Source organism: Carcharhinus amblyrhynchos, chromosome 10 (genome assembly GCF_965287045.1).
Source record: "Carcharhinus amblyrhynchos chromosome 10, sCarAmb.v2.hapA, whole genome shotgun sequence".
Lineage (NCBI taxonomy): Eukaryota > Metazoa > Chordata > Chondrichthyes > Carcharhiniformes > Carcharhinidae > Carcharhinus > Carcharhinus amblyrhynchos.
In genome coordinates this window covers 9,240,992-9,267,280 of record NC_137333.1, presented here as the reverse complement: position 1 = coordinate 9,267,280, position 26,289 = coordinate 9,240,992, and the positions used below count along the sequence as shown (strand labels likewise).

Sequence of the window (26,289 nt, the reverse complement as noted above, 5' to 3'; positions counted from 1 at the left end):
CAGCTCATCGAGTCTGCATTGACTGCAGTTCCAACTAGGCTCTGTTCACATAACCACTCATTTACCTGGCTAATTCCCCTAGGGTTAGTTTGACAAAGCCAATCAACCAAACTCACACATCTTTGGATTTTACAAGGATGTCACTGGGACTGGAAGGCTTAAATTATGAAAGACTGGATAGGCTGGGACTTTTGTCCCTGGAACGTAGAAGGATGAGGGATGACCTTACAAAGATTTATAAAATCATGAGGGGCATAGATAAGATGAATAGCCAAGGTAGGGGAGTCCAAAACTAGACAGCATAGGTCTAAACTGAAGGGGAAAGATTTAAGAAGGACCTGAAACCTGAAGGGCATTTTCTTCACACCGAGGGTGGTGTGTATATGGAACGAGCTGCCTGCGGTGGTAGAGGCAGGTCAATCACATTTAAAAAAACATTAGGACAGGTTTAGAGGGATATGGGCCAAAGACACTTGTCATTCTTACTGACTTTGTTGTCATCAGCTTGAACTTTTCCAACACTCCTCACTATAAACTCCAAAACAATCATAGTAAAAGGGGCAATCACTGATATCCTGTCCATATCTGCCAGTACCTTTACCATGACCAATTGCTCCTTGTTTGTCAGTGCGTTGAATTCAAAATCCTGATTTCACAAGACATCCACAGCTTTTGCCCTCCCAAATTTGGAATCTTATCCACCTCGTGTCTTTGCATGTTTTGTATCTCTTCTAATCCTGGCATCTGCATACTTTATCAGCAAGGCTGTCAACCACCCACTCCTGAATACCATACCCCAGTCCATGCCTAGCTACCTTTCTTGCCTGCGTGGTTTGTGTGAACGTGTTATTGTTTTCAGTTACATTATATCAAAGTGTGTGCCTTCATTCCTGTGAGAACAATCATCATGGACAGGGTATGGTAGCCAGTAGGTCAGGGACCCAACTTACAAGCCAGGTTCTGTTCAGATACCATCTTGACAAAATTTGGAAAGTGCATCTATTAAAGCTGGTGATTTAAGAGCCAGTACTAACATGAAACAACTGAGTATTATCAGCCATAAAATATGGTTTTCTCCATGATCCTTCCCTATGTGTGACTCCTGAGCTACACTTTACTCATTGCATTTATTGCAAATGCATATGGATGATAAATGTGGCGTTGCCAGTGCATCCACTTCAACATTATTTTTAAGTATTGCAGTTGGGAGAATTAAACTTCTAATGTTTAACTTTCAATAAAGTTTCCAAAGCAATAGATTCCAACAATTGCTATTGGAGCATTGTTTCCTGACCAACTGTTGCTTCTGCATCCAAAATAGAGCAGTTATTTTGCAATATAGAAGCAGCTTCCAACCCCAGCTAATTCAGAGAATTCCCTTCTCATGAGGGTGCAGAATTGGTTGCAGAATAACATGCAGGTGAGTGGAACAAACCAGGGGAAAAAAATTATGAGGCTCAAGAGTTTGCAACTAAAAAAAAAGTCTTATCCTTTTGTATCCGGGGTTAGATTCTTGTACACGGGACCCAAGCGTCTGCTTGAAGGTTGAAATTTTTCAAAGGCTTGCAAAGGTTGGAATAATCAAGTTTGTAAACGACAAATATGATGATTTCAGCAGGAGAGTAACAAAGATTGTAGAGGTGGATAGTGTTGTGAGGCTATATATATGATACTACTATTCGCAGGGAGAATGGAGGTGATAAGGTAAAGTCTTGAACCATTACACAAATTACAAATTGTATGTCCTCCACTCGCTGCATTTTGCTGAAGAAATCTGCTTTTGCAGTTGCAAACACTGTTCCCCACATTCATATTGCCTCTTTCTAAATAAACAGACAAGGTAAACTGTTAGCTGTATTACATAGTTCAAATAATTTTTTTTTGCTGCAATTCATATTGTAAGTAGCACTCAACTCCATCTCATTGACTAACAGTGGTGTTGCCAATAGTCTGGTATAGAGATGAAAATAAATGGATAGAATGTGAGATTTATAGCTCAACTCAGGGTTAAACACTATTGAGGTTCATCACCACAATGCTCAGCTTAAAGGAATGGCAAGGAAGGATACAAAGGCAACAGGCGTTTTCGTGGTGGGAAGTTGAAAATAACTTTGATTTTCCGAGTGTTATAGCTCATTTATGACAAAATCAAGTTCGGACCAACAATCTAAACAGTAACTAAACTGAGCTTCATTTGGTGTTTGTCTTAAAGGGACAAGGTTTTAACTGAGCATTTAAAATCGTCTACTAAACAAATTACACCCCTTCCCTTAAACAGCACTGAATCATAGAATGGCTAAAACACATGTCAACACCACCGCAGGTGAGCTGTTCATTCAAAAAGCGACTAAATAAAAAAATCTAAAGTGTTCAGGAATCAAATATTAAATTTGCTTTCTGTAAACAATTTAAATTTCTGCAATGAAGTGTGGAGGAATATATAAAATTTTGGAATGTACCTTTGTTGCAGTGTTAAGAAATAATTATATGTTCTAGTGCAAGGACAAAGAAACATGATTTGGAAACTTTTATTAAATATTGATTTTAAAAAGGCACATATAAAAATATTGCTACTGGACAATTGTAACTAAGCATTTAGGTCTAAATTGTAAACATTAGTTTTTTTTGCTATTTAAAATATTTAACTAAAATCAAAAGCAAAATCTTTTAAAAGGGGAATATTTTAGGAGTATATTTTTCATTTCAAATTTAAACTTGATTGTACCAGCCATTCTGCATCCAGGATCCTGATTTAGATGTTACCAGATGAACAGCCAAGTGGCAAGTCATTGAAAAGGTGGTAAACTGCCATTGATTTTAAATTTTCTTTAAAAAGTTATTAATTCCATCTATTTTCTTACATAATAAAACAAATGACAATACATGCCATGGCATAAAAACATTGACAATCAAGCCTGATTCATGGGGATATTTGCTTATGCATAAATTTGAATGAAAAACAACAACGCATAGACTCAAGTTGTTGCTTTAAATTCATGATTTTATGGCTAACAGATCAGTAAATTAAGATACTTTATAAATAGTTTCTCTTTAACTGCATGCAATTAATATTTTTAAGTGCTGATTGAGATTTTTGTTTGACTTTCATCCTAGGTGCCAATTGTGGCATGAATATTAAATCCATTCACAGTCAACAATGGTTCTAGCGTTTAAGACTGAATTGTGCAGCCATAACTCAGTTAAAAGAAAGGCATAGGGTTATCCCCAGTGGGCTCTGGTTCCTCCACCGTCATTTCAAGAGGTTGTTACATAAAACAAGGCGACTTCTCATCACAGTCGAGGTGGAGAATATTTTACTGCAAGGAAAGAATAAAGATTTAGAGGATAATAGTTTTGCATGGTCCCAAATCCACATTAACATTTCAATTTTAAAGCAAACATGTCCACCCCATCCCACTTAAGCATTAGCTTCTTATCTCTCTCCAGTACCTCAAGAGGCGAGCGTTATTCAGATGTGAGCTTCAACAAGTCATTGTAGCTAAACCTGATTTGGTCTTCATTTGCAATCCACATGTGTACTTTCAGCAGGAATCAATATTTAATCAAGGGTCACTACTGCAAACTCCAGCACCCTTAACAACTATCCCAGTTAAGACCCTTTAATATTAACAACCTGAAAATAAATCTTACTGTTCAATATAGTTCAAATGGAGATCTCTGAGGTGTAGACCATTGTTCAATTGCCAATTTCCCCTTTTCCAACAGGCTTAACCCACCCCAGGTTCTCTTTATATCCTAATCACAAATTGATGAACTCTAATTGCCCTCCCATCTTCTGTAATTGTCTTTTTTCAGTGAGATCCACTTCCTGCTCACCCACACTCCATTCCGACAAGTACTAACAACAAAACTCTCCTCCTTGTTCCTGGTGCTAGACCATGAAATAATAGGTACAGAAACAGGCTGTTTGACCCCTCGTGACCCCTCAAGCCTGGTCCACCATTCAATAGAAGCATGTTGATCTGACATTCTTCATGCCCTTGATTCCCTTGCTGATCAAGAATCTATCTAAACCTTAAATAAACACAACGGCTCTGCCTCCACAGCTCTCTGTGGCAAGGACTCCTAAAGACTCTGAACCCTCAGATGAAATTCCTCCTCATCTCAATCTTAAAATTTGGCATCCCTTTATTCTTAGACTTGCCTATAAGGGTAAATGCTGAGAGCATGTTTCCCCTATCAGGCTCCTTAAGAATCTTATGCTTCAATAAGATCACCACTCATTCTTCTGAATTCCAACGAGTAGAGTCCCAACCTGTTTAACTTTTACTCATAAGATAATCCCTCCATACCAGTGATCATCCTAGTGAATCTTCTCTGAATTGCCTCCAATGCAATATCTTTCTTTAAGTAATAGTAGCAAACTACCCTTCGTATTCAAGTACCTTGTACAGTTGCAGCAAGACTTCCCTATTCTTATACTCCAACCCTTCAAAATAAGGGCCACCATTCTGTTAACCTTCCTGATTACCTATGTGCTAACTTTGTGTTCATGCACAAGTACTGCCCCATCCCACCAAGTCCCTTTGTTACAGCTTTTTGCAGTTTTTCTGCATTTAAATTCTACTCTTTTGTTCTCTCTTCCAAAATGAACTTCACATTTTCCACATTATCCTCAATTTGCCAACTTTTTGCCCACTTAATTAGCCTATCAATATTTCTTTGTAAACTGCTCATATCTGTCTCGCAACTTTCCATTTATTTTTGTCACGTCTGTGAATTTAACTAAAGTACATTCGCTTCCTTCCTCTAAGTCATTATAGTTGCAGTCCCAGCACTGATCTGTGGAACCTCACTGGTCACAGGTCGCCAAACTGAAAAACAACTCCTTATCTCCATTTGCTGTTTCTTGCCCAGTAGCCAATTATCTATCCATGCTGATTTATACCTCCAACACCATGGGCTCTTATGACTTTACCTTTTCTGAAGTATCTTGTTAAGCACCTTCTGGAAGTCCAATATAATACATTTACTGGTTCCCCTCTATCCATTCTGGTCGAAACTACCTCAAAAAACTCTAAATTAGACAAGATTTCCCTTTCATGAAGTAATGTTAACTCTGCTTGGTTAGATTATGATTTTCCAAATATGTTATTACTTCCTTCATAATTGATTCTAATATTTTTCCAACAATAGATGTTAAACTCACTTTTTTGCCTCGCTCCCTTTTTGAATAGGGAGTCAGCTACATTTGTGATGCAAGCAAGCAGGGCCGGGTGACCTATCTGCCTTTATCCCATTGGTTTGTTTAATACTACTTACCCAATCATGGTAATTAATTACATCCCCGTACTCTTTAGTATCACTTCCTTGTTTGACGTATCTTCCACCATGAAGATGCAAAATATCTATTTAATTTCTCAGCCATTTCTTTGTTTCCCGTAACTACTAAGGGGCTGAAGTTCATTTGGCCTTTCCTCCATTTTATAGATTTAAAGAGGCCCTTGTCAGTTTTTACATTCCTGTCTAATTTGCCCTCAGTTAATTTTATCTATTTTTATTGTCCTCCTTTGCTGGATTCTGAATTTATCCCAGCCTTTTGGGCTATCAGTGATTTTTGCCTCCTTACAAGCCTTTTCTTTCAATTTAATACTCTCCTTAACTTTCTTGGTTAGCCATGGTTTGTTTATCCCTCTCAATATTTCCTCCTTATTGGGATATATTTTTGCTGAGTCATGAATGTCTGCCACTTCTTGCTCACTGTCTTTCCTACTAATCTACCCACCCTATCCGCTTTATCCTTATTTCATTACAATTCCCTTTAAGTTAAACACTGTTGTTTGTGACCCAAGTTTCTCATTCTCTAACAGAATTTAATATTCAATCATGTAATGATCACTACTTCCTAAGGAATCTTTTAATGTGAGATCATTTATTCCCAGATCTAAAGTAGCCAGTTCCCTTGTTGGCTCCATGACACATTGCTTTAGGAAACTATCCTTAATGCTCTTTACGAATTATGTGATAGCTAACCTTTCCAACTTGATTAACCCTATCAATATGAAAATTAAAGTTACCCATTATTATTCTTTCCTTTTTACATACTTGTATTATTTGTTGATTTATACACTTTCCTTATGAAGTGCTTCAAAAAGTTAGTCATGGCACGAATCAATTCCAGCCTCTTGGACTACTTGGATCCACTATAGTTTGCCTATCGCCGCAACAGGTCCGTTAGCAGACACCATTTCCCTGGCCCTTCACTCAATCCTAGAACACCTAGATAACAAGGGCATTGATGTCAGACTCCTATTTATTGACTACAGCCCAGCCCTCAACAATATTATTCCCATGAAACTCATCTCCTTGCCTTGGATCCCAACACCTCCCTCTGCGACTGGATCCTGAACTTCCTAACTCTCAGACCACAATCACTAAGAATAGGCAACAACACCTCCTCCACGATCATCCTCAACACCGGTGCCCCACAAGGCTACATTCTCAGCCTCCTACTATTCCCCTTATACACCTGTGATTGCGGCCAAATTCCCCTCCAGTTCGATTTTCAAGTTGTTGACGACACCACCGTAGTGGATCGGATCTCAAACAATGACGAGACAGAGCGCAGGAATGAAATAAAGTATCTGGTGAACTGGTGCGGCAACAATAATCTCTCCCTTAATGTTAACAAAATGAAGGAGATTGTCATCGATTTTAGGGACAATGTAGAAAGGGTTGAGACTTCAAGTTTTTAGGCGCCCAGCTCACCAACAACCTCTCCTGTCCCCCCCATGCCAACAATACAGTTAAGAAAGCTCACCAACGCCTCTACTTTCTCAGAAGACTAAGAAAATTTGGCATGTAAGTTACGACTCACCAACTGCAACATAGAAAGCATTCTTTCTGGTTGTATCACAGCTTGGAATGACTCCTGCTCTGTCTAAGACTGCAATGAACTACAAAAGATTGTGAACATAACCCAATTCATCACACAAACCAGCCTCCCTTCCATTGACTCTGTCTGCACTTTCTGTTGCCTCAACAAAGCAGCCAGCATAATTAAGAGCCCCACGCACCCTGGACATTCTCTCTTCCACCTTCTTCCTTCAGGAAAAAGATACAAAAGTCTGAGGTCACGTGCCAGCCAACTCAAGAACAGCTTCTTCCCTGCTGCTGTCAGACTTTTGAATGGACTTACCTTGCACTAAGTTGATCTTTCTCTACACCCTAGCTATGGCTGTAACACTACATTCTGCACTCTCGTTTCCTTCTCTATGAATGGTATGTTTTGTCTGTATAGTGCACAAGAAACAATACTTTCCACTGTATGTTAATACATGTGACAATAATAAATCAAAATGAAATCAAAAATGAAAATTGGGAGTCTAGATACTACCCGCAATGCCTTCTTTCCCTTGCTGTTTTTTCACTTCCACCCAAACTGACTACGCATCATCCGAGTCTAGATCGTCACTCATAACAGTCCTAATTTCATCTCGTATTAACAGTGCTGCTACCCACCACCTTTTCATTCCCTCCTGTCTTACTGATCTATCCCTGAACATCAAGTTCCCAGTTTTGATCTCCTTTTAACCATGTCATGAGATCATATCCATTTACCTTGATTTGTGCCATCAATTTGTCTAACTTGTTCTGATTACTTCATGCATTCAGATACAAAGCCTTTCAGTTTGCCTTTTTGCTAGTTTTAATCATCCCAACTTTTCTTTGAACTGTGGCCCTAATTGCTCTTGATTACCTTGTCCACCATTTTAAAATGTTAATATTCTCTCGTCTATAACCGTCCTTGTCTCTTTCCTTGTCATAAGAACATAAGATATAGGAGCAGGAGTAGGCCATCTGGCCCTTCGAGCCTGCCCCGCCATTCAATAAGATCATGGCTGATCTGTCGTGGCTCAGTTCCACTTTCCGGCCCTCTCCCCATAACCCTTAATCCCCTCTCATCAAAAACCCATCAACCCGCTTCTTGAAAATATTTAGCGAGGCAGCCTCCACCACTTCAATGGGTAGAGAATTCCAGAGATTCACCACCCTTTGAGTGAAGAAGTTCCTCCTCAACTCCGTTCTAAAACGCCCCCCCTTTATCTTGAGGCTGTGCCCCCTAGTCCTACTGTCTTTTTTCAGTGGGAAGAGTCTCTCCACCTCTATCCTATCCATCCCATTCATCATCTTATACGTCTCAATGAGATCTCCCCTCATTCTTCTAAACTCCAACGAGTACAAGCCTAGTTTATTCAGCCTCTCCTCACAGTTCAACCCCCTCAACTCTGGTATCAGCCTAGTAAACCTCCTCTGCACTCCCTCCAAGGCCAAAATATCTTTGCGCAGGTGCGGCGCCCAAAACTGCACACAGTACTCACCTAGCTTAGGTTCCCATCCCTCTGCCATTCTATTTTAAACCAACCCTAACCACACTAGCAAATACTTGTCCTAGGATGATACTGTAAATGTATAGCCATTGCCTCATTATCTCTGCTTTAAAAGAAACCTCAATGCATCTATATTTAAGGAGGCAGTGGCATAGTGGTAACATCACTCGTCTTGTAATTCAAACAAAGTGGGTGATTGGCACCCCATCCACCCTAAGGCACAGTAGCAGAAGTGTGTACCACCGACAAGATGCACTGCAAAAACTTGCAAGGCTCCTTCGACACCACCTTGATGTCTAGCACTAAGAAAAACAAGGACAGCAAATGCAACCTGTAAGTTCCCCTCTAAGCTTGCTTCCCATCCTCACTTGGAAATTTATTGCTTTTCCTTTACCAGATCAAAATCCTGGAATTCCCTCACAGCATTGTAAGTGTTTCTTCAATCTTTTTGGCTCAAGAAGGCAGCAACAGTACCACCATCTCCAGGACAATTAGTGATGGACAATAAATGCTGGTCACTGGCCAGTGACATCCACACCCCATGAATGAACAAAAAAAAAACAATTTGCAAGCCATTGTCCCAGTTCTAAGGTTCCTTTCATTTGCAAATTCCTTCAATGTGTTGTCCATCTGTTCCATGGTTCCACATTTGAACGTTTCTAATCAGCGTTCTCCCCTGCCACAACAACAAAATGGCCCTTAACCTAAATCACAAATTATGTGCTCTGTGGTTGTGGTACATTATTCCTCCCATCTCATCTTCGCCGTAGCCTTTTAACTGAGGTAACATCGTCCTCCTCCAACCTCTCCATTGATTGTCCAAACAGATTTACCTGTGCTTGGCTCCACTCTCACTGCCCAATCATAGCCAAAGCATCTCCATCAATAGCTCCTCTTTCCATTGCAGCACCATTACCTTTAGAGTCCACCAGGGACTTCTCCTGGATGAATTCCCATTCCATATATCTCACTAATCCCTCTACTGCTCGTCTGACACCAGGGACTTGTCCTGGACGAATTCCTATATATCTCACTAGCCCCTCGATTGCCCCTGTGTTGTCAGACTGTTTGTCTGACATCAGGTCCTGGGTAGGCAGCAATTTCCTCCAGTTAACTATCAGAAGGATTGAAGCCATCGACTGTGACTTCAATATCAAACTTTATAACTAAGCTAACTGATTCCATTTCCAACCCTGTGTTCTCCATCAAAAGTTCCATCTACTTTCATCTTTATAACATTGCCTGCCTCACTTATCTACTACTGAAGCACTCATCTATAACTTTTGATATTTTAATCTGATTATTCTAAAGCTCTTCTGGTTAGTCCCATCCTTTGCACTAATACCATTCACGTCCTTCTCCTACTTTCTAATGCTAGGGACATTTTCCAATGCCAAAAGTACAATACAAATATTAGATTTTAAATAAAAACTAGCCCGCAAGATATATATGGTCAGAGCAATGAAATTATTTGTTTTCATTACATTTAGTATTATTACAATCCAGCATGAAGCAACATTGACAGTGGCAAATGTTACATGTGTTTGACCCACTATTTGCTGAGAACGTAAAAGGACAGAAATCCTAATGGATTTGCTCATGATTATTCAGCACATGCTGATCAGTCACCATGCATAGATAAAGGAATTTTGGTCCAATTTACACCACTGAATGCATTTTTTATACTTCAATTTATCACAAGTAAAGCTAGATTAAAGAAAATAGCCTTTTGCATAATGCTAATGCTACAGGGAACATAATTGCAAACATGTGGATAATCAATACAACCTGATTGATGGTGCTCACAGTATTTATCTAAGTCCAAAAGACAAACTATTCATAACCATAAACCAGTATCCCACTGCCTGTTGTTATTGTTTTTATGAACTTTGATACAAACATCTTTAGCACGACTATAACTGAATTATTTTGCTGCATCTGAAGCCAAATTAACAGAAGAATCCAAATGAACAAATTGGAAACAGGACAATGTCTCACACTGAGAATGAACTCAGCATACTCAGATATTACTCACTTCATTCTCTCCTCCAGTAATATTGGTATAAATTTACTATTTGTATCAGAAGAAAAGCAAAGGGGCATTAGAATGTTAGATGTTTTGCCACAAGGGGCTACTGAAGTCAGGTCAATCACAGTATTTAAGAGAGAATTAAAAAAAAATGAAGACTAATATTAAGTCTGAAAAAAAATACAGAAATAAGATTAAACTGGGTATTATTGACAAGGAGCAATACCAACACAAGCATGATGGACCAACTAGCCACCTTAAAATGACCATGACTCAGATTAGACTGGTAATGTATTATGGTATTCTAATCTCATATGGAGTTTTACAAAGGCAAGACAATTTTTCTCCTGAATCCTAATACCAGCCTGGATGATTGAAGAAAGCTGATAAAGAACAAAGTTTTATATTTCATGCTACATCACATGTAGGAGTGACAAGGCCATTTGAAGCCAATTCCAATTCAATATTAATCAGTGCTTGTGACGGCAACAGGTAGAACTTTCCAGAACTTGTGCAATCTCCTTATTTTCTAAATAATAGCCTCGATTAATAGATTAGCTATAGCCTAGCACTTCGCAATTACATATTCTCTTTACAGTTTACAGCTATTAGGATTCCATACCATTCTTTGTAAACATTCTATTCAGTGTTTGTTCACAGGGATTCTTCCAAGCATTCAGGTAGCAGATGTTCTGGCTTAGCACCACGTTGTGCGTTGAACGTGGCCTACTGTTGTGAAAACGCTTATTTAAACAAGAAGCTGAGTTCATTCCCAGTGCTCCTTTGTTCTCTTTACACTCCGAACAAAGGAAATCCTGCAAGTAAAGAAATGCACGTTATTTTTTCCCTCAAAAAAGCCAGTTCTGATTAGGAATGAATGTTCTTTTGATAACAAAATGGATAAGTTGATTTGCAGACCATACATTGTCTTTCATACATTACACAACAGAAGCAGGCCCAACAGGTCCATATTTACATATTAACCCACCCTTCCAAAGATAACCCCATTTACACATCCTTCTATTCCTTTCTCAAGTACATATTCATCTTTCCCTTAAATGTGTCTCCCTTACAAGTTGAAACACTTCCTCCGTATTAACCTGATCAATATAACTATCAGATTACCTCTCAGACCTCATATTTCTGGAGAATAGAGCCCCAGCCTCTTCAATGTTTCACACAGACTTAACTGCCAGAATTTTACCGCCTCACCCACCCGAGGCTCGTAAGATCCCATCCCAGGCCAACGGAGAATGCCATTCTGTGAGCCTCACCCACCTGATTCTAGGGCGGGCGAGGTGGTAAAATTCCGGCTAACCGCTCAGTTCAGGTTTCACACTTTCTCCAGTGCCTATATATCCTATTTATAATATGGAGATCAGAACGGTTTGCAGTAACCCAAGTATGGTGTGAACAAGGTTTAAAATAATTTATTTGCTTTTCAATTCTATTCTTCTAGAAATGAACTCTAATGCTTTATTTATGCTTTAGAATGCTTTTGATATCAATGCTTTAGAACCAACAAGAGTATAGAAACACAGAGGGACCTAGGTGTGCAAGTCCACAAATCCTTGAAGGTGGCAGCACAGGTGGAGAAGGTGGTGAAGAAGGCTTGCCTTTATGGATGGGGTGTAGAGTATAAAAACTGGAGTCTGATGTTGCAGCTGTATAGAACATTGGTTAGGCCACATTTGAAGTACTGCATCCAGTTCTGGTCACCACACTACCAGAAGGACGTGGAGGCTTTGGAGAGAGTGCAGAAGAGGTTTACCAGGATGTTGCCTGGTATGGAGGGTCTTAGCTATGAGGAGAGATTGGGTAGACTGGGTTTGATCTCCCTGGAAAGACGGAGAATGAGAGGAGACCTAATAGAGGTATACAAAATTATGAAGGGTATAGATAGGGTGAACAGTGGGAAGCTTTTTCCCAGGTCGGAGATGACAATCATGAGGGGTCACGGGCTCAAGGTGAGAGGGGCAAGGTTTAACTCAGATGTCAGAGGGACTTTTTTTTTACACAGAGGGTGGTGGGGGCCTGGAATGAGCTGCCAAGTAGGGTGGTGGAGGTGGACATGCTGGGTTTGTTTAAGACTTACCTGGATAGTCACATGAGCAGACTGGGAATGGAGGGATACAAACGAATGGTCTAGTTGGACCAATGAGCGGCACAGGCTTGGACGGCTGAAGGCCCTGTTTCCTGTGCTGTAGTGTTCTTTGTTCTCAGGGCTGCAGTAAGCCCAGTCACTATTTTTAATGATCAGTGGCCCATATCTGTGTCTCATTTAGACACTTGCGAGAAATATGCAGCCCGCTCATTCTTCCAACCAAAACACATTGATATAAACACTCATTGGCCAAATATGCACATTCTGCAAGTTTATTAATTTGTCTTCCTGCATTTTTTGCAGTCCTCCATTTTATTAACTACACTCACAATTAGGTGTCATCTACTAATTTTTAAATTGTACTTCCAGTTCTTGAGTCGAAGTCATTTATGCAAAGGTATACCTGGAACTAATAGACTGCTACTGATGCATCATGTTAAATGATCTAGCCTGGTAGGTTTGGTTTAATTCTTCAACCAAAATCACACATGAGAGTTTGGATTCCTTTTGTGTATTCCTTAGGAATGAATGCTTAGCCACTAAAGTTTGAGTTTGCTTGTCATGTCTACATTTTGACACAAGCATCAGGAACCAACTACATAAAATTCCTCAAATTTTAGATGCTTTGATGTTCTGCAGGACCTATGGGAAAGGCTGTGTGTGATGATAATGGTGATCAAAGAATGCTATCATCAGAGGACATGTGCAAGATAATCTATATTTTTCTCATTCCATATTCTCAACATATGTAAGAGCATGCTAAAGCGACACAAGTTAGAAAGGGAACTCCCAAAATACATTCTTGTCATCTGCCAAGTTATCTCTGGTAAACATTCTGTGCAGTCACCAGACTGATGGTTTCAGTTTAGAAAACGTGTGTGAGTTGCTCCATGTTAGTCCTGAAAAATGCTATCAATCTGTACTCAGAGAGATGTTCCAAAAAGCAACTGTAAAGAGGTTGAAATGATTTTCACTTTGCCCTTTGGATGGCTAAACAGTGAAATGGAAGCGCCCTTTATTCACTTAGCATTTTATGTTAAGCCACTGGCCTATCACTGAGCCTTTTGACTACAGGGAACGGTAGAAACTCTTTAGGGAATTGAAAATATGTTAATGTACTATATTGGATTTCTGTGGGTGTCAATAATTAAACGTTCTAAACCTGGTTGATGATGAGGTGGCCAGCAAGTCCAACAAATCACTGGGATAGAATACCAAGTTAAAGTAGTTAACCTCATTCATTGCAACACTGACTGTCAGATGTAAATACTGTCTCTCTTCCAAACCACCCCGTCAAACAATGTCACATCTTAGATTACCAGAAATAATGACAAATCAAAGTAAATGGGAGAGAAGTAGATGTAGAGGAAACAGATCCAAGAACGGAATTCAGAAGTTTTAGAATGGAAAAGCAGTCCATTATTTAAATGGAAAAAACTCAGTGAATACAGAGGGATTGGGAACATGAATCACAAAAAAATTAGTTTACAGATACAGCAAATGATTAAGAAAACAAATTAAATGGTAGTGTTTATTACAAGGGGGATGCAGTATAAAAATAGGGAAATTTTACTGCAGCTGTACAGGGCATCAATGAGACCACATCTGGAATACAGTGCACAGTTTTGATCTCTTTGTTTGAAAAAATATATAATTGTGTTTGAAGCAGTTCAGAGAAGGTTCAGTGGAATCATTCCTGGAATGAAGGTCTTATGTTAGGAAGAAATGTTGAACAAGTTGGGCCTATCTATATGCACTGGAATTTAGAAAAATAAGTGGTCTTGTTGAAACATACAAGAACCTGAGAGGACTTGATAGGGTAGATATGAGGAGGTTGTTTCTATTTGGGAGGGAGATTAGATCTAGGGACAGTTCTAAAATGAAGTTTCCCTTAAAAAAGGGAAAGAGAATTTTTCTCTATCAGGATGTCATTAGTATTTGAAATTCTCTTCCCCAGAAAGCAGTGATGGTTGGGTCATTGAATATATTCATGGCTGAATTAGGTAAATATACAAACAAGTTGAGAGTTATGGAGGGGATGGTAGAAAGTGAAGTTGAAACCACAATCAAATCAGACATTCGTACTCACTGTTAGATTAGGCTCGAGGGCATTACCTTAGATTTCAAATTAAGCTTATTTGGAGGTAAAGTTCCAGCTAGCGTTCGCAGTTCCAAATTCTCTTTGCCAAGCTGGCTATCTGTTCCAATAGCATCCATTAAGCTACTCGCAGAAGTGGTTTGTGTATTATAACCACTATCAGCCTATTAATTTAAAAAGTCAATACAAATAATGGTAAAAGCATGACACATGCATTAACAGTCATACTGAAAAATAATAATGTGCAGCTAACCATATTCTATATACATCTTTATTCATTCACGGTATATGATCACCACTGGCTGGCCAGCATTTATTGTCCATCCCTAGTTCATCTTGGAGGACAGTTGAGTCAATTACATGGTTCTGGAGTCACATGTAGGCCAGACCAGGTAAGGATGGCAGATTTCCTTCCTTAAAGGATATTAGTGAACCAAATGGGCTTTCCTGATAATCGACAATGGTTTCATGGTCATCAGTTGATTCTTAATTCCAGATATTTTTTATTGAATTCAAATTCCACCATCTGCTATAGTGGGATTTGAACCTGGGTCCCCAGACTATTAGTTGAGTTTCTGGATTAGCAGTCTAGCGATAATATGACTAGACCATCATCTTCCCTGTGTAATTGGTGGTAATTTTATGCAGTCAAAAATCACAAAAAACAAAACTTACTTATTTCTTCAGAATCAAAAGGAGTGACAGTTTAATTATAATTGCTCAAACATGATCCTTACCTGCATACTAATGCTCTCAGAAGGAATAGCGCTGCTCTCTGCAAGGGGTGACATATACATACGAGGGCTGTCCATATTTCCAGTTATTGAGCTACTCATTGGAATACTAATGTTGGTTTCCGTTTCCTTCACCCAAGTGCTTTCATCCCCGTCAATTGTTCCTAAGTCAGCCATATCAACTGTATGATGCTCATTTCCATCCTGAAGCATATTTTCATTGGCTTCTGTGAGCTTATGTCGCGGAATGCAATTTGTTTCATTTTCTGTTTCTAGGTATAGAGAGAACGCTTCTGCATCCATTTCAGGATACACATTAGCTTGAGATGGAGAATGGGGTCTATCATCAATTTTGTGTTCATGCTTTTGCGGAGAAGTGTGACAAAGTCTGAGATTCATAGGAGGGTATGTTTTAATTGGCGAACATCCTTCTATTAAAGGAGATTCCGTATAGTGGTCAAAATTCCCATCTAAGCTTGCTGCAGAAGGAGCAACAGGAGACATGAAAGTAAAGTCCCTTTCTTCTGTATAAAAAAAACAAAAAGAGAGGTTATGCAAAGAATAGACTTTTCCAAATAAAGTTATTAGAATATTGAAGCAAAGTACGAGACTACTATGCAGAGACGTTAATTGGAAGAAAGGTATTTCTCAAATAATAGAGCATTATGGAGTTCTGGCAAATTCAAACAGGTGGTCAGTGTTCAAAGAATGGACAGTCAGCCATATATTTGAAATTTCATATTGTAGCCAAACCTCAAAATTCTCTAAGTTATGCAGTTATTAAGTGGTATTTTTGCTAGGATTACTCAGGAAAGTTTATCCCATAATTTTTCTTTTAATACGCGTTGTGCTGGTCCGTGCAGTTGAGAGAAAACCTATATTTAGTGTTGGAATGGGGTTCCACTGAGAACTAAGTTTCTCTGGAAGATGATTTATTGTAAAAGGTAACCTGCTTCCAATAACTGTTCATATGACAAAGTTGCTGGGAGATAAAGAATAGAGAAAAAGAGGGTAAACAAAAAGATGATTAGTGATGGAAGAGATTCCCAAGTTTGGGTCTGATTTTCAAGCCATTCAAGCTGGCTGAAGGGAACATCTCTTTCACACCAAATTCAGTTGAAATTCTACATGCTGGCTAAAAGTGTTTAAATTCTTTGATAACTGAAGGCATCTACTAACCATGACTTCTGGGATAGCTAAGCTGAGAAGAAAGACAAAGAGAGAGCTCCTAGATACAAGATTTCAAAGTTAAGGAAGATTGGGAGTTCTGACCAGAGGTGGTTAAACTTAAAACACCATATTGAACCGAAAGTCGACAAATGTGGGACAGTTGGAGGAAGTTTGAATGGATAATCTTATTGAAAGCAAGCACAAGGCCCAAAAATCCTAACCTTTATACAAATCTTTGAAGCAGTATTCAGACCAAGTGCTTAATCTCCCAATTTATGATAAATATCTGGTTTGAGATTTTTCAAGGTGTAAATCAGACGGGTTTAGAAGGTAATTTAAGTGAAGAAGTTTAGTTTGGAGCATGACCGGTGTTCATTGTACTTCTTAAAATCTTTTAAGTAACTGATTATTTAAAGAAAGAGTGTAACTATTTATATTAATGTTCTTTGATTTTTACAGTAAAATTATTTTGTTTGAAACAGTGAACCTTATGGCTTCATTCTTTGTGGATATTCGAGTGCGTTTCCAAAAAAAAACTTGACTGACCTCAACCAAGATCATAAAAGCAAGCAAGGAGATAAAAATAACCATTTGAATGCTGTAATAACGATAACAACAATAGCATTGATTTGACCAATGCCTTAATAATGAACGTAAAGATCTTTGAGGCTTTTACCAGCCTGTTTTAGCAATCTGGCTTGCTTCATGTCAGATTAATTGTCATTATAAGTAGTGTTATAAATAAGCACCAAGCTGCAAGGTCTTTAGAGAATGGTCATACCCACATACAAGATAGATTTAATATGGTTAACCTTATAAAGAACAAAGAACAAAGAACAACACAGCCCGGGAAACAGGCCCTTCGGCCCAATGAGCCCGCACCGCTATTTTAACATTATGAGTCCCCCCTCCACCCATGACCCTTGTCTATGCTTATGGCATTCCACATGTGGGAGGAGAGGAGAAATAAGTAATCCAAAGCAAATATCAAGTCTCAAATTCTCCATTTAGAGGTTGACAGCATGGGAACAGGCCCTTTGGCCCAACTTGTCCATGCCACCCTTATTTTTATTTTTTTTAAATCCTTAAGCTAATCCCAATTGCCTGCATTTGGCCCATATCCCTCTATACCCATCATACCCATGTAACTATCTAAATGCTTTTTAAAAGACAAAATTGTACCCGCCTCTACTACTGCCTCTGACAAGTTGTTCCAGACACTCACCACCCTATGTGTGAAAAAATTGCCCCGCAGAACACTTTTGTATCTCTCCCTTCTCATCTTAAACCTATGCCCTCTAGTTTTAGACTCCCCTACCTTTGGGAAAAGATATTGACTATCTACCTTGTCTATGCCCCTCATTATTTTATAGACGTCTATAAGGTCAACCCTCAGCCTCCTACGCTCCAGAGAAAAAAAATCCCAATCTAATCAGCCTCTCCTTATAACTCAATCCATCAAGTCCCGGTAGTATCCTAGTAAATCTTTTCCGAACTCTTTCTAGTTTAATAATATCCTTTCTATAATAGGGTGACCAGAATTGCACACAGTATTCCAAGTGTAGCCTTACCAATGTCTCGTACAACTTCAACAAGACGTCCCAACTCCTGTATTCAATGTTCTGATCGATAAAACAAAGCATGCCAAATGCCTTCTTCACCACTCTGTCCACCTGTGACTCTGCTTTCAAGGAGCTATGAACATGTACCCCTAGATCTCTGTTTTGTAACTCTCCCCAACACCCTAACATTCACTGACTAAGTCCTGCCCTGGTTCAATCTACCAAAATGCATTACCTCACATTTATCTAAATTAAACTCTATTTGCCATTCGTCAGCCCACTGGCCCAATTGATCAAGATCCCATTCCAATAGAAGAAAACCTTCTTCATTGTCCACCATGCCACCAATCTTGGTGTCATCTGCAAACTTACTAACCATGCCCCCTATATTCTCATCCAAATCATTAATATGAATGACAAATAACAGTGGGCTCAGCACTGATCCCTGAGGCACACCACTGGTCACAGGCCTCCAGTTTGAAAAACAACTCTCTACAACCACTCTCTGGCTTCTGTCAAGAAGCCAATTTTCTAAATTATTAGATACCTAATAATTTAATACAAGTCAACATTTAAAACAGAAAAAAATACAATTTTTAAGTTCCAGAAAAGATTTAAGTTCAAACCTGAAACTGGTATTTTGTCAAATTGAAGTCCAATCGGAGACAAAGGTGGCGATGCAGAATTTGGACGAGACATTGCTGGAAACATGGGGCTTGTTAGGCTCCCTAAACTGCACGCTCTTCCAGCATCTTGAATGGGACTCGATGAAAATTGCCCCTAAAATTTATAATGATAGATTTACATTATCACATTCTACTGTGTGGCTTGCCACAAATTTTTGGTACAATGTGTTTTTGAACCAAAAACTAGAGTACTAGAGTGTACTTGTACTAGAGTGGTGAAAGGAATGGAACCACGTGATGGGTCTCTTATTCTAGTCATTCTTCTGTTTACTTATTTTCTTATTTTGCATTCAAACACTTCACTATTTTACCAGAAATCAACAGAAGTCAGAAACATTGTGTGGAGAACTGGAGGCATAAAGCCACTTCTCACCAATCTACAAAAGTCCACATTGGAACTTCACATTCTACCAGCTCTTTACCCTTATAACCCAAAAATGATATTCAAAGTATTTTGTATATATACTTACAGAACTCGGAGTTTTGGTGGGGCTCTTGCAGCGAAATGGAGGAGACTCCAATGAGCTTAGATTTCCATGGGATTGAACAGGGCCAGCACATGGATTTTGCTCTGGAGAAGGAAGGGAGGAGCTATCAGAGTAGCTTCTTTCACCATCGATAAATAGTTTCCTTCGAAGTGAAGATGCACTCAAACTTTCATGTGACTGGTCAACAGGATCTTCCAATTTATAATGTTCACCTGAACACAGAAATAAACTTCATTGGTGTAATATTAAAATTTGCAGCACAGCTAAGAAAAATGATATTTGTAGCACAGATTATACCTTGCAGCAACATTGAGAAAATCAAACAGGCTTTCCCTTTCTCCTTGGCCAGTGTAGTGACAATAACTTACAGCAAGTGTCCATGTGCATTGCACAGCTCCTCCAATGCAAATACCAGAGCTATAGGGGGCGATTCTCCCAAAAGTGCCGAATCAGCGGGAAAACTGTTCTAAATGCCAACTTTCTGGCAATTCAGCTTCTCACCTGAATCGCCGCACTCTGCAATGCAGAGATACCGGTCATGAATATCATTAAAAACCTTGGGGGGGGGGGGGTGGGTCCATTTGCACTGTAGTCTGACACCTCTGGAACTCTGCATCTGTACAATGGCCCCGATCTGTCAGTCTCCCCATTTGCTGGCCAGCCTGGGACTCCCACAGTGTTGCCCCTCCAGCCCTCTCCACGGCCCAATTGTGGCCCCCGTCCCAGAGAGCCCAACCCCCTCCGCCCCAGTAGTGGTAATCCCCCCCATTTCCTGGCAGCCCACCCCCCATATGCTGGCAGACTAACCGCCCCCCACAACTCGCTGCCCTCCCTCGACCCTAGACCAATCCTGTCTCCAGCAGAAACACTCACCCCCACCAATCACCCCAGGCCCCGCCCATAATAGGCCTTGCCATGGGCCACAGGCTGGCACTGCGAGGGTGCTGTTGGACTTTAACCTGATGTTGTGAGATTTCTTACTGTGTTTACCCTAGTCCAGCACCAGCATCTCCACATCAGGGTGCCCATGCCCAGGGGACACCACTCCACTGCCGCCCAATCACCTGGGGGGTCCCCTGATTGCCCGCCCCCTTCATTCCGGCAAAGTCTTCCGCTAGTTACCCGAATGTGAGGGGCTAGTCTGAACCCCGCCAGAATGAAGATTCAATCAGGACCCGAGAGTTCCTGATAATGAACTAATAAACATATTAAAATAAATTTTAAAAAAAGATTAAAATTACTTACCCGCCTTCCTGCCGGTTTCCAGTGTAATCTGACCGGCGACTATTCGCTGGCTCTAGGAGATGCGCATTTGCTCCCAGCGCATGCTTAAATCCTGGTTCAAGGCCAGCGACATGCATCTCTCACCTTGACCCGTCAGAAAATTTGCGGGTCACGATGGGAGAATCAGGGCTACAATTTCTGACTGGACTGGTAATTGTCTAGAGCTGCTGAATCTTGGGAAGCAATATTACAGACTGGGAATATGCATCCCTTGCCTTGCTTCCCAGATGACAGCTCTTTTTTTTTGGAATGGATACGTTATTGCCTAGTGACACCAAAAACACTTCAAACAAAATCCAAATTAGTTGGTTAATCTGCAGTTAACTAGCATCAAGTGAGATCCCACTCCTGGAATGCTAACTTGCAGGATTTATATCAATTTTAAATACAAGTAATCTGAGCTCAAACACATTGCAGACTTTGGATTTTAAAAACTGGTCTTGGATAGTTGAAATTTTCCATTATTAGACTAACCTTTTAAAATTAGTACTGAATAAAAAAAAATACTAATCATCATACCATCTCTCATACTATTTGACAGAATAATTGTGTGAATTCTGTCCACTTAATAAGAGAGGTTCAACTTCAAATATCTTAAAGTTTGTTGGTTAAACAGAAGGTTTAGAAGTTGTGCATTCCATGAATTAGATAGTTGATATTATGATAGATGAATGGCAAGTACCTTTCATTAAAAGGCAAGGAAATGCCCATCAATGTGAACAGCAAATATTTCTGAGATTCTCTCAATTTGTCCAGTGCAGAAGGATTTGAGTGTACCAGTGTATAATGCATTAAATTCCCCAATGTGATGTGACCAAACCTGTCAAGAGAGGACAGTTGTAGGTCTACAAAAGATAATGGGCGGGATTCTCCCATCTCGTTCATTCCCTTCCCTCTGCCAGCAAGAATTTGATACTCAGCCAAAACTCCATTCACTGCAGTGCCACGAGAGAATCCCAGCCACGGACAAGGTCAAAGGTTTCCGGCAATTATTACAAGGAAATAACACTGAATCAATAAAACACTGGGAAACATTGTGTGCAATTTTGGTTGCTCTGCTTAGAGAGTCAAAAGCATTGTGATTTATTTTTAAAATAAATAGATTGACAATATTCCAAAAGTCAAAACGACTCTTAAGGAAGATTCATCCATTCATGAGGAACCAAAAGAGAAGAATATACATTCTTAAAGTGGTAAAACTCCCCAATAAAACAATCTTTGACCCCTCCATTCTTGCAAAGTGCTCCCATTCCTTTCCAAAATCCTCAATGCACTGTCACCTCCCAGATCCATTCCCAAGTTTCCTGGAACTCCATGTTTGAATCCCTCGAATCAGCTTTCTGTTTCTGTCACAATACCAAAAAACAACTCTTGTCAAAGTTACAAACAATATCCTATGAAAGTGTGACAAATATCCCATTGGTGATTTTGTTGTTTAGTGAGGGACAGAAAAGTGGCATAGACAACTTCTAAAAGTGGTGTATTATATGACACAAGCTCATTATTTTGTCCGTTTCAATTATTACATTCAAACAGTACATTAATGCTTTCTACATTACCTATTATTTTTTCCAGATCAAAGTCCACAGGTAATGACAACAAAGTCTGACAAGCTGCTGCACAGAAAAAGAATTTAAAACACATTTTTTGATAATTCAGACCCATATAGATTGTGCTTACTATTTCATATGTACATGGAGTAGCAATATTTGGGTACAACATTTATTACTAGGACAATTTATGACCGATAGAATTTCAAACAAATAATATTCTTATTTCAAAATCGAGTGTGAGAATGCAGTAATATTATTAAATGGCATCTTTTTTCCCTAGGGAAGTGTCAGCGAAGCTACATGGTCCAAAACAAAAAAAAGGACAAGTTTGGTTTGTTACAAAATCATGTTGTCATGCGCTGCACAAGTAGTAGTTAGCACTGAATTATATTATACAAACTTCCCATCAAAGCAAAATATGGCAAGCTCCATTAATCTGGTAAAGACACTCACGCACGTGATCTCCTTACTTGCAAAATGTACGTCAAGATCAAGCAGCTACTCATTTGGTTATTACATCAACATTTGTAAGAAAGTAAACTAAAGTGATACAGGGTACAATTTATACTTTTGGAACACAGCATCCTATGGATTAAATTGTTCTGTAAAGTAGATGATCTATTACGTGAGTTAAATTATGAAATCCACAGAACAAATGAATTTAGTTCAGGTAGCCACGTGCTCCAGATTCAAGTATGATAAATAAATCACTAAATTACAATAAATAAAATGGCAGAAAGCCTTGTAGTGATTACTTGAAACTACTAACCATTATGCATCCCAGGCAATACAGCAGATTCTTTTGATACAACTGAAGAGTCCCTATCCCAGGATGAACCTGAAAAGTCCAGCAAATAAAGAAGTGTAATTGCTTTAGATGCACAACATCTTCAATTAAGGTTCTAGGCATAATCACATTTTTTAAAACCAGTTAATCTCACCTAAAGATGTTGACTGCATCAGAATAGTATAACAACAGGAATGGTGGAAAGGTAGTAACCAATAGGAAAACAAAAAGACACACACACTGGGGGCACTCAGTACAAACAAGGGAAGTCTGGCCTAATTTTGATGGATAAAAATTCTCCACCCATCCACCCCTTACTCCAATTTCATTTGAACCTGCCAAACTCATAATGTGAGAAAAAGAAGTGCTGAGATTCTCGCTCTGCAGATGCTGCCAATCTTTCTGATAAAACAATTAAACTAATCAAATCAAGTGAGGGACAAATAAACATTCTGTTAATCTTTTTGGCAAAACAATTAAACCAAATTAAATTAACAGAGGGACAAATCAAAAGAGGCAATCCCAAAAAGGGAAGCACAAAAGAAAGTAGAAATGAAACTTAAAACATCAAACTAAAATGTGATTAAAGGGGTCGATAACGTACCCCAGTCCCTGTGGTGCCCAGCAGGCACAGAAGGCCTCATCACTGCCTTTGGACATCACATGCTCTCTCTCCAAACTCACCCGGCCACGAACATAGCCACGGTTTTTATGTGGTCAGATCTGTTGAGTTTTTACCACCACATTTTGTTTTCATTTCAGATCCCCAGCATCCACAGTATTTTGCTTATAAGCTCACAATGGGATAGTGTCCCAAAGCACCAGCCATCCTAAAGTATAGCATATATAAGTCTAGACAGCATCAGCAAAGTATGTGATTGTGTATGCACACAAGCAAAGGTGAACCTGACTAAGGGTGTCACTGTATTGTAATTAGCAATAGGAACTGTGGATACTTTTGCCTCCGTTTCCTACTCTTTGGATGCTTAGCAAATTTGGGACAACTCTGGTCTATATGGTATTTATCCACTCAGATATCAGGACACTTCCTTAAGAATTATTAGATAAAATGGCAATGACTCAGCAAACTTTGATCCACTTTGTAGAGAAGTGTAATGTTGGGAAACTAAGTGGAAGTTCAATTTATTGATTTTATAAAAACAAAGTTCTGAGCTTTAAATCACATAAATAACTGCTGTTGCAATGAAATAAATAAAGTGGACATGCTTGTACTCAGGCAAATTTTGCTCTTACTTGCTATGCTGAATTAAACTGGACTATGCATCATTTATTTTCTAAGTTTACTGAACATGTAAATCTTGTTCACCCAGTACAATAAATCCTTCACCTTTGTGAGCCCATTTTAGATAGCTGGCTTACAAAGAAGATATTTAATTTATTACATAATTGTTGCTGTTGTCAGAATCTAATATATTGATAATAGCATGCAAATTAATTGATTGAGAGGTATAAGTTGTAGCCTTAGAAACCCCCCTCATCTGAGACCCAAAGTCTACTTTTGTGAAGGAAATCCGTTTGTGAGAATTTTGCTGTTTACATAAAAGTAACAAGTAATCACTAAAATCCAGGAATTTTCAAGAACTCACATTTGACTCGAAGGGACTGTGCAATTGGTTTCCCCTCAGTTTGAGTCCAAGGAGAAGGGACAATGACACTATTCAAGAAAAACTGCAAATAAACAAAAGTCAGATAAATCAGAATATTAGGGTACATTACATGTTTAAATCTTAAACTCGAAGTGAATATTCAAGTATTTTACATAGCATCGGATCTGTGCTTGAATCCTAATTGTAGGATTTCACCGGACATTCCTCTCATGAACTGTGCTAAACACCTCTCCTATGAGCAAATGAAATTATCCGCACAATATTTGACACAGTAGCATTATCCAGGGTCAAGGAAAAATCTCATCATCATGACCAGATATCAGGTAGAAAACAAGTGTAGGGATCATGTGACCTAGGAAAATACATCAAAAAACGTTTATTTAAGAAAAGAAACAGTAGTAGAAAGTTTGTATGGCAAACCACTCCATTGTGGAATATTTGGGGAATCTCTCCCTCAATGTCAACAAAACAGAGGAGATTGTCATCGACTTCAGGAAGCGTAAAAGGAGAACATGCCTCTGTCTACATCAACGGGGACAAAGTAGAAATGGTTGAGAGCTTCAAGTTTTTAGGTGCCCGGATCACCAGCAACCTGTCCTGCTCCCTCCATGCCAACACTATAATTAAGAAAGCCGACCAATGCCTCTACTTTCTCAGAAGACTAAGGAAATTCACCATGTCAACTACGACTCTCACCAACTTTTACAGATGCACCATAGGAAACAGTTTTTCTGGTTGTATCAAAGCTTGGTATGACTCCTACCCTGCCCATCAGTGCAAGGAACAACAAAATGTAGCCCAATCCATCATGCAAACTAACCTCCCATCCATTGACTTTGTCTACACTTTCCACTGCCTCAGCAAAGCAGCCAACATAATTAAGGACCCCACGCACTCCAGACAGTCTCTCTTCCACCTTCTTCCATCGAGAAAAAGATGCAAAAGTCTGAGGTCACATAATAACTGCCTCAAGAATAGCTTCTTATGTTCTTCCCTGCTGCTGTCAGACTTTTGAACAGACCTACCTTGCAATAAGTTGGTCTTTCTCTACACCCTAGCTTTGACTGTAACACCTCATTCTGCACTCTCTCGTTTCCTTCTCTATGAACAGCATGTTTTGACTGTGTAGCATGCAAGAAACAATATTTTTCACTGTATGTCAATACATGTGACAATAATAAATCAAATCATTAAAAAAGGTTGAATATTCACTGTACATCGGTGATCTAAATCTGAAAAAATGAATTACATCTTTTAATGTTCTCCGCAATAACTATATTTGGCATGCATTGGTGAACTTAAAACCTAAAGATCTAAGATCAATTATATGTCGATGAATGAATTGTATTTTAAGAACCGCGTAGAAATCAGTCACTTGAGAAGAAGTTTTTTTTTAACCAATTTGTCAATGAGATTTGCTGGCCAGACTTCACTCAAAATTAATGTCACATCAAAACATTTTCTTCACCTTGGTCTAAGCACTTACTTCTTCAATAGCTTTTTGTTTTCTTGCCTCAATATCATTGTCTAATCTGAAAGCATAAACAAAAAAAATCACCGTCACAAGTCTATTGACTTTGAAACTAACCCCTAGCACTGTACAAAGAAAAATAATCTTTCCCTACTGGCAATTTAACAAGAATACCTATGCATGTTTTTAACTCTTAATTTTTTTACCCACATTTTTGAATTATGAGACATTGTTTTGCTCTTCGTTGTAGCTTACAACTTAAAAATAGAATCAGGCAATATTGTGATTTAGCCTTCAACTAATGCAAATAATGAACTGCAATTTATATCTGCACAAGCCACAAT

The 26,289-nt window shown here is 39.1% G+C and overlaps 1 protein-coding gene across 1 annotated transcript in view; it reads right to left on the bottom strand.

Moving 5' to 3' along the window:
- Nucleotides 1–2,465: 2,465 nt before the first annotated feature.
- Nucleotides 2,466–26,289, bottom strand: part of bora (bora aurora kinase A activator) — a 29,127-nt gene continuing 5,303 nt past the window's right edge. Inside the window, exons 4-13 of the mRNA XM_080197840.1 lie at nt 25,961–26,006; nt 24,454–24,535; nt 22,829–22,897; nt 22,066–22,122; nt 19,205–19,434; nt 18,675–18,828; nt 15,320–15,840; nt 14,600–14,746; nt 11,003–11,195; nt 2,466–3,317 (exon numbers count right to left, since the gene is read on the bottom strand). Coding sequence (XP_080053966.1) covers nt 3,292–3,317; nt 11,003–11,195; nt 14,600–14,746; nt 15,320–15,840; nt 18,675–18,828; nt 19,205–19,434; nt 22,066–22,122; nt 22,829–22,897; nt 24,454–24,535; nt 25,961–26,006 — 1,525 coding nt within the window. The 3' untranslated portion in view covers nt 2,466–3,291. The remainder of the gene's footprint in view (nt 3,318–11,002; nt 11,196–14,599; nt 14,747–15,319; nt 15,841–18,674; nt 18,829–19,204; nt 19,435–22,065; nt 22,123–22,828; nt 22,898–24,453; nt 24,536–25,960; nt 26,007–26,289) is intronic.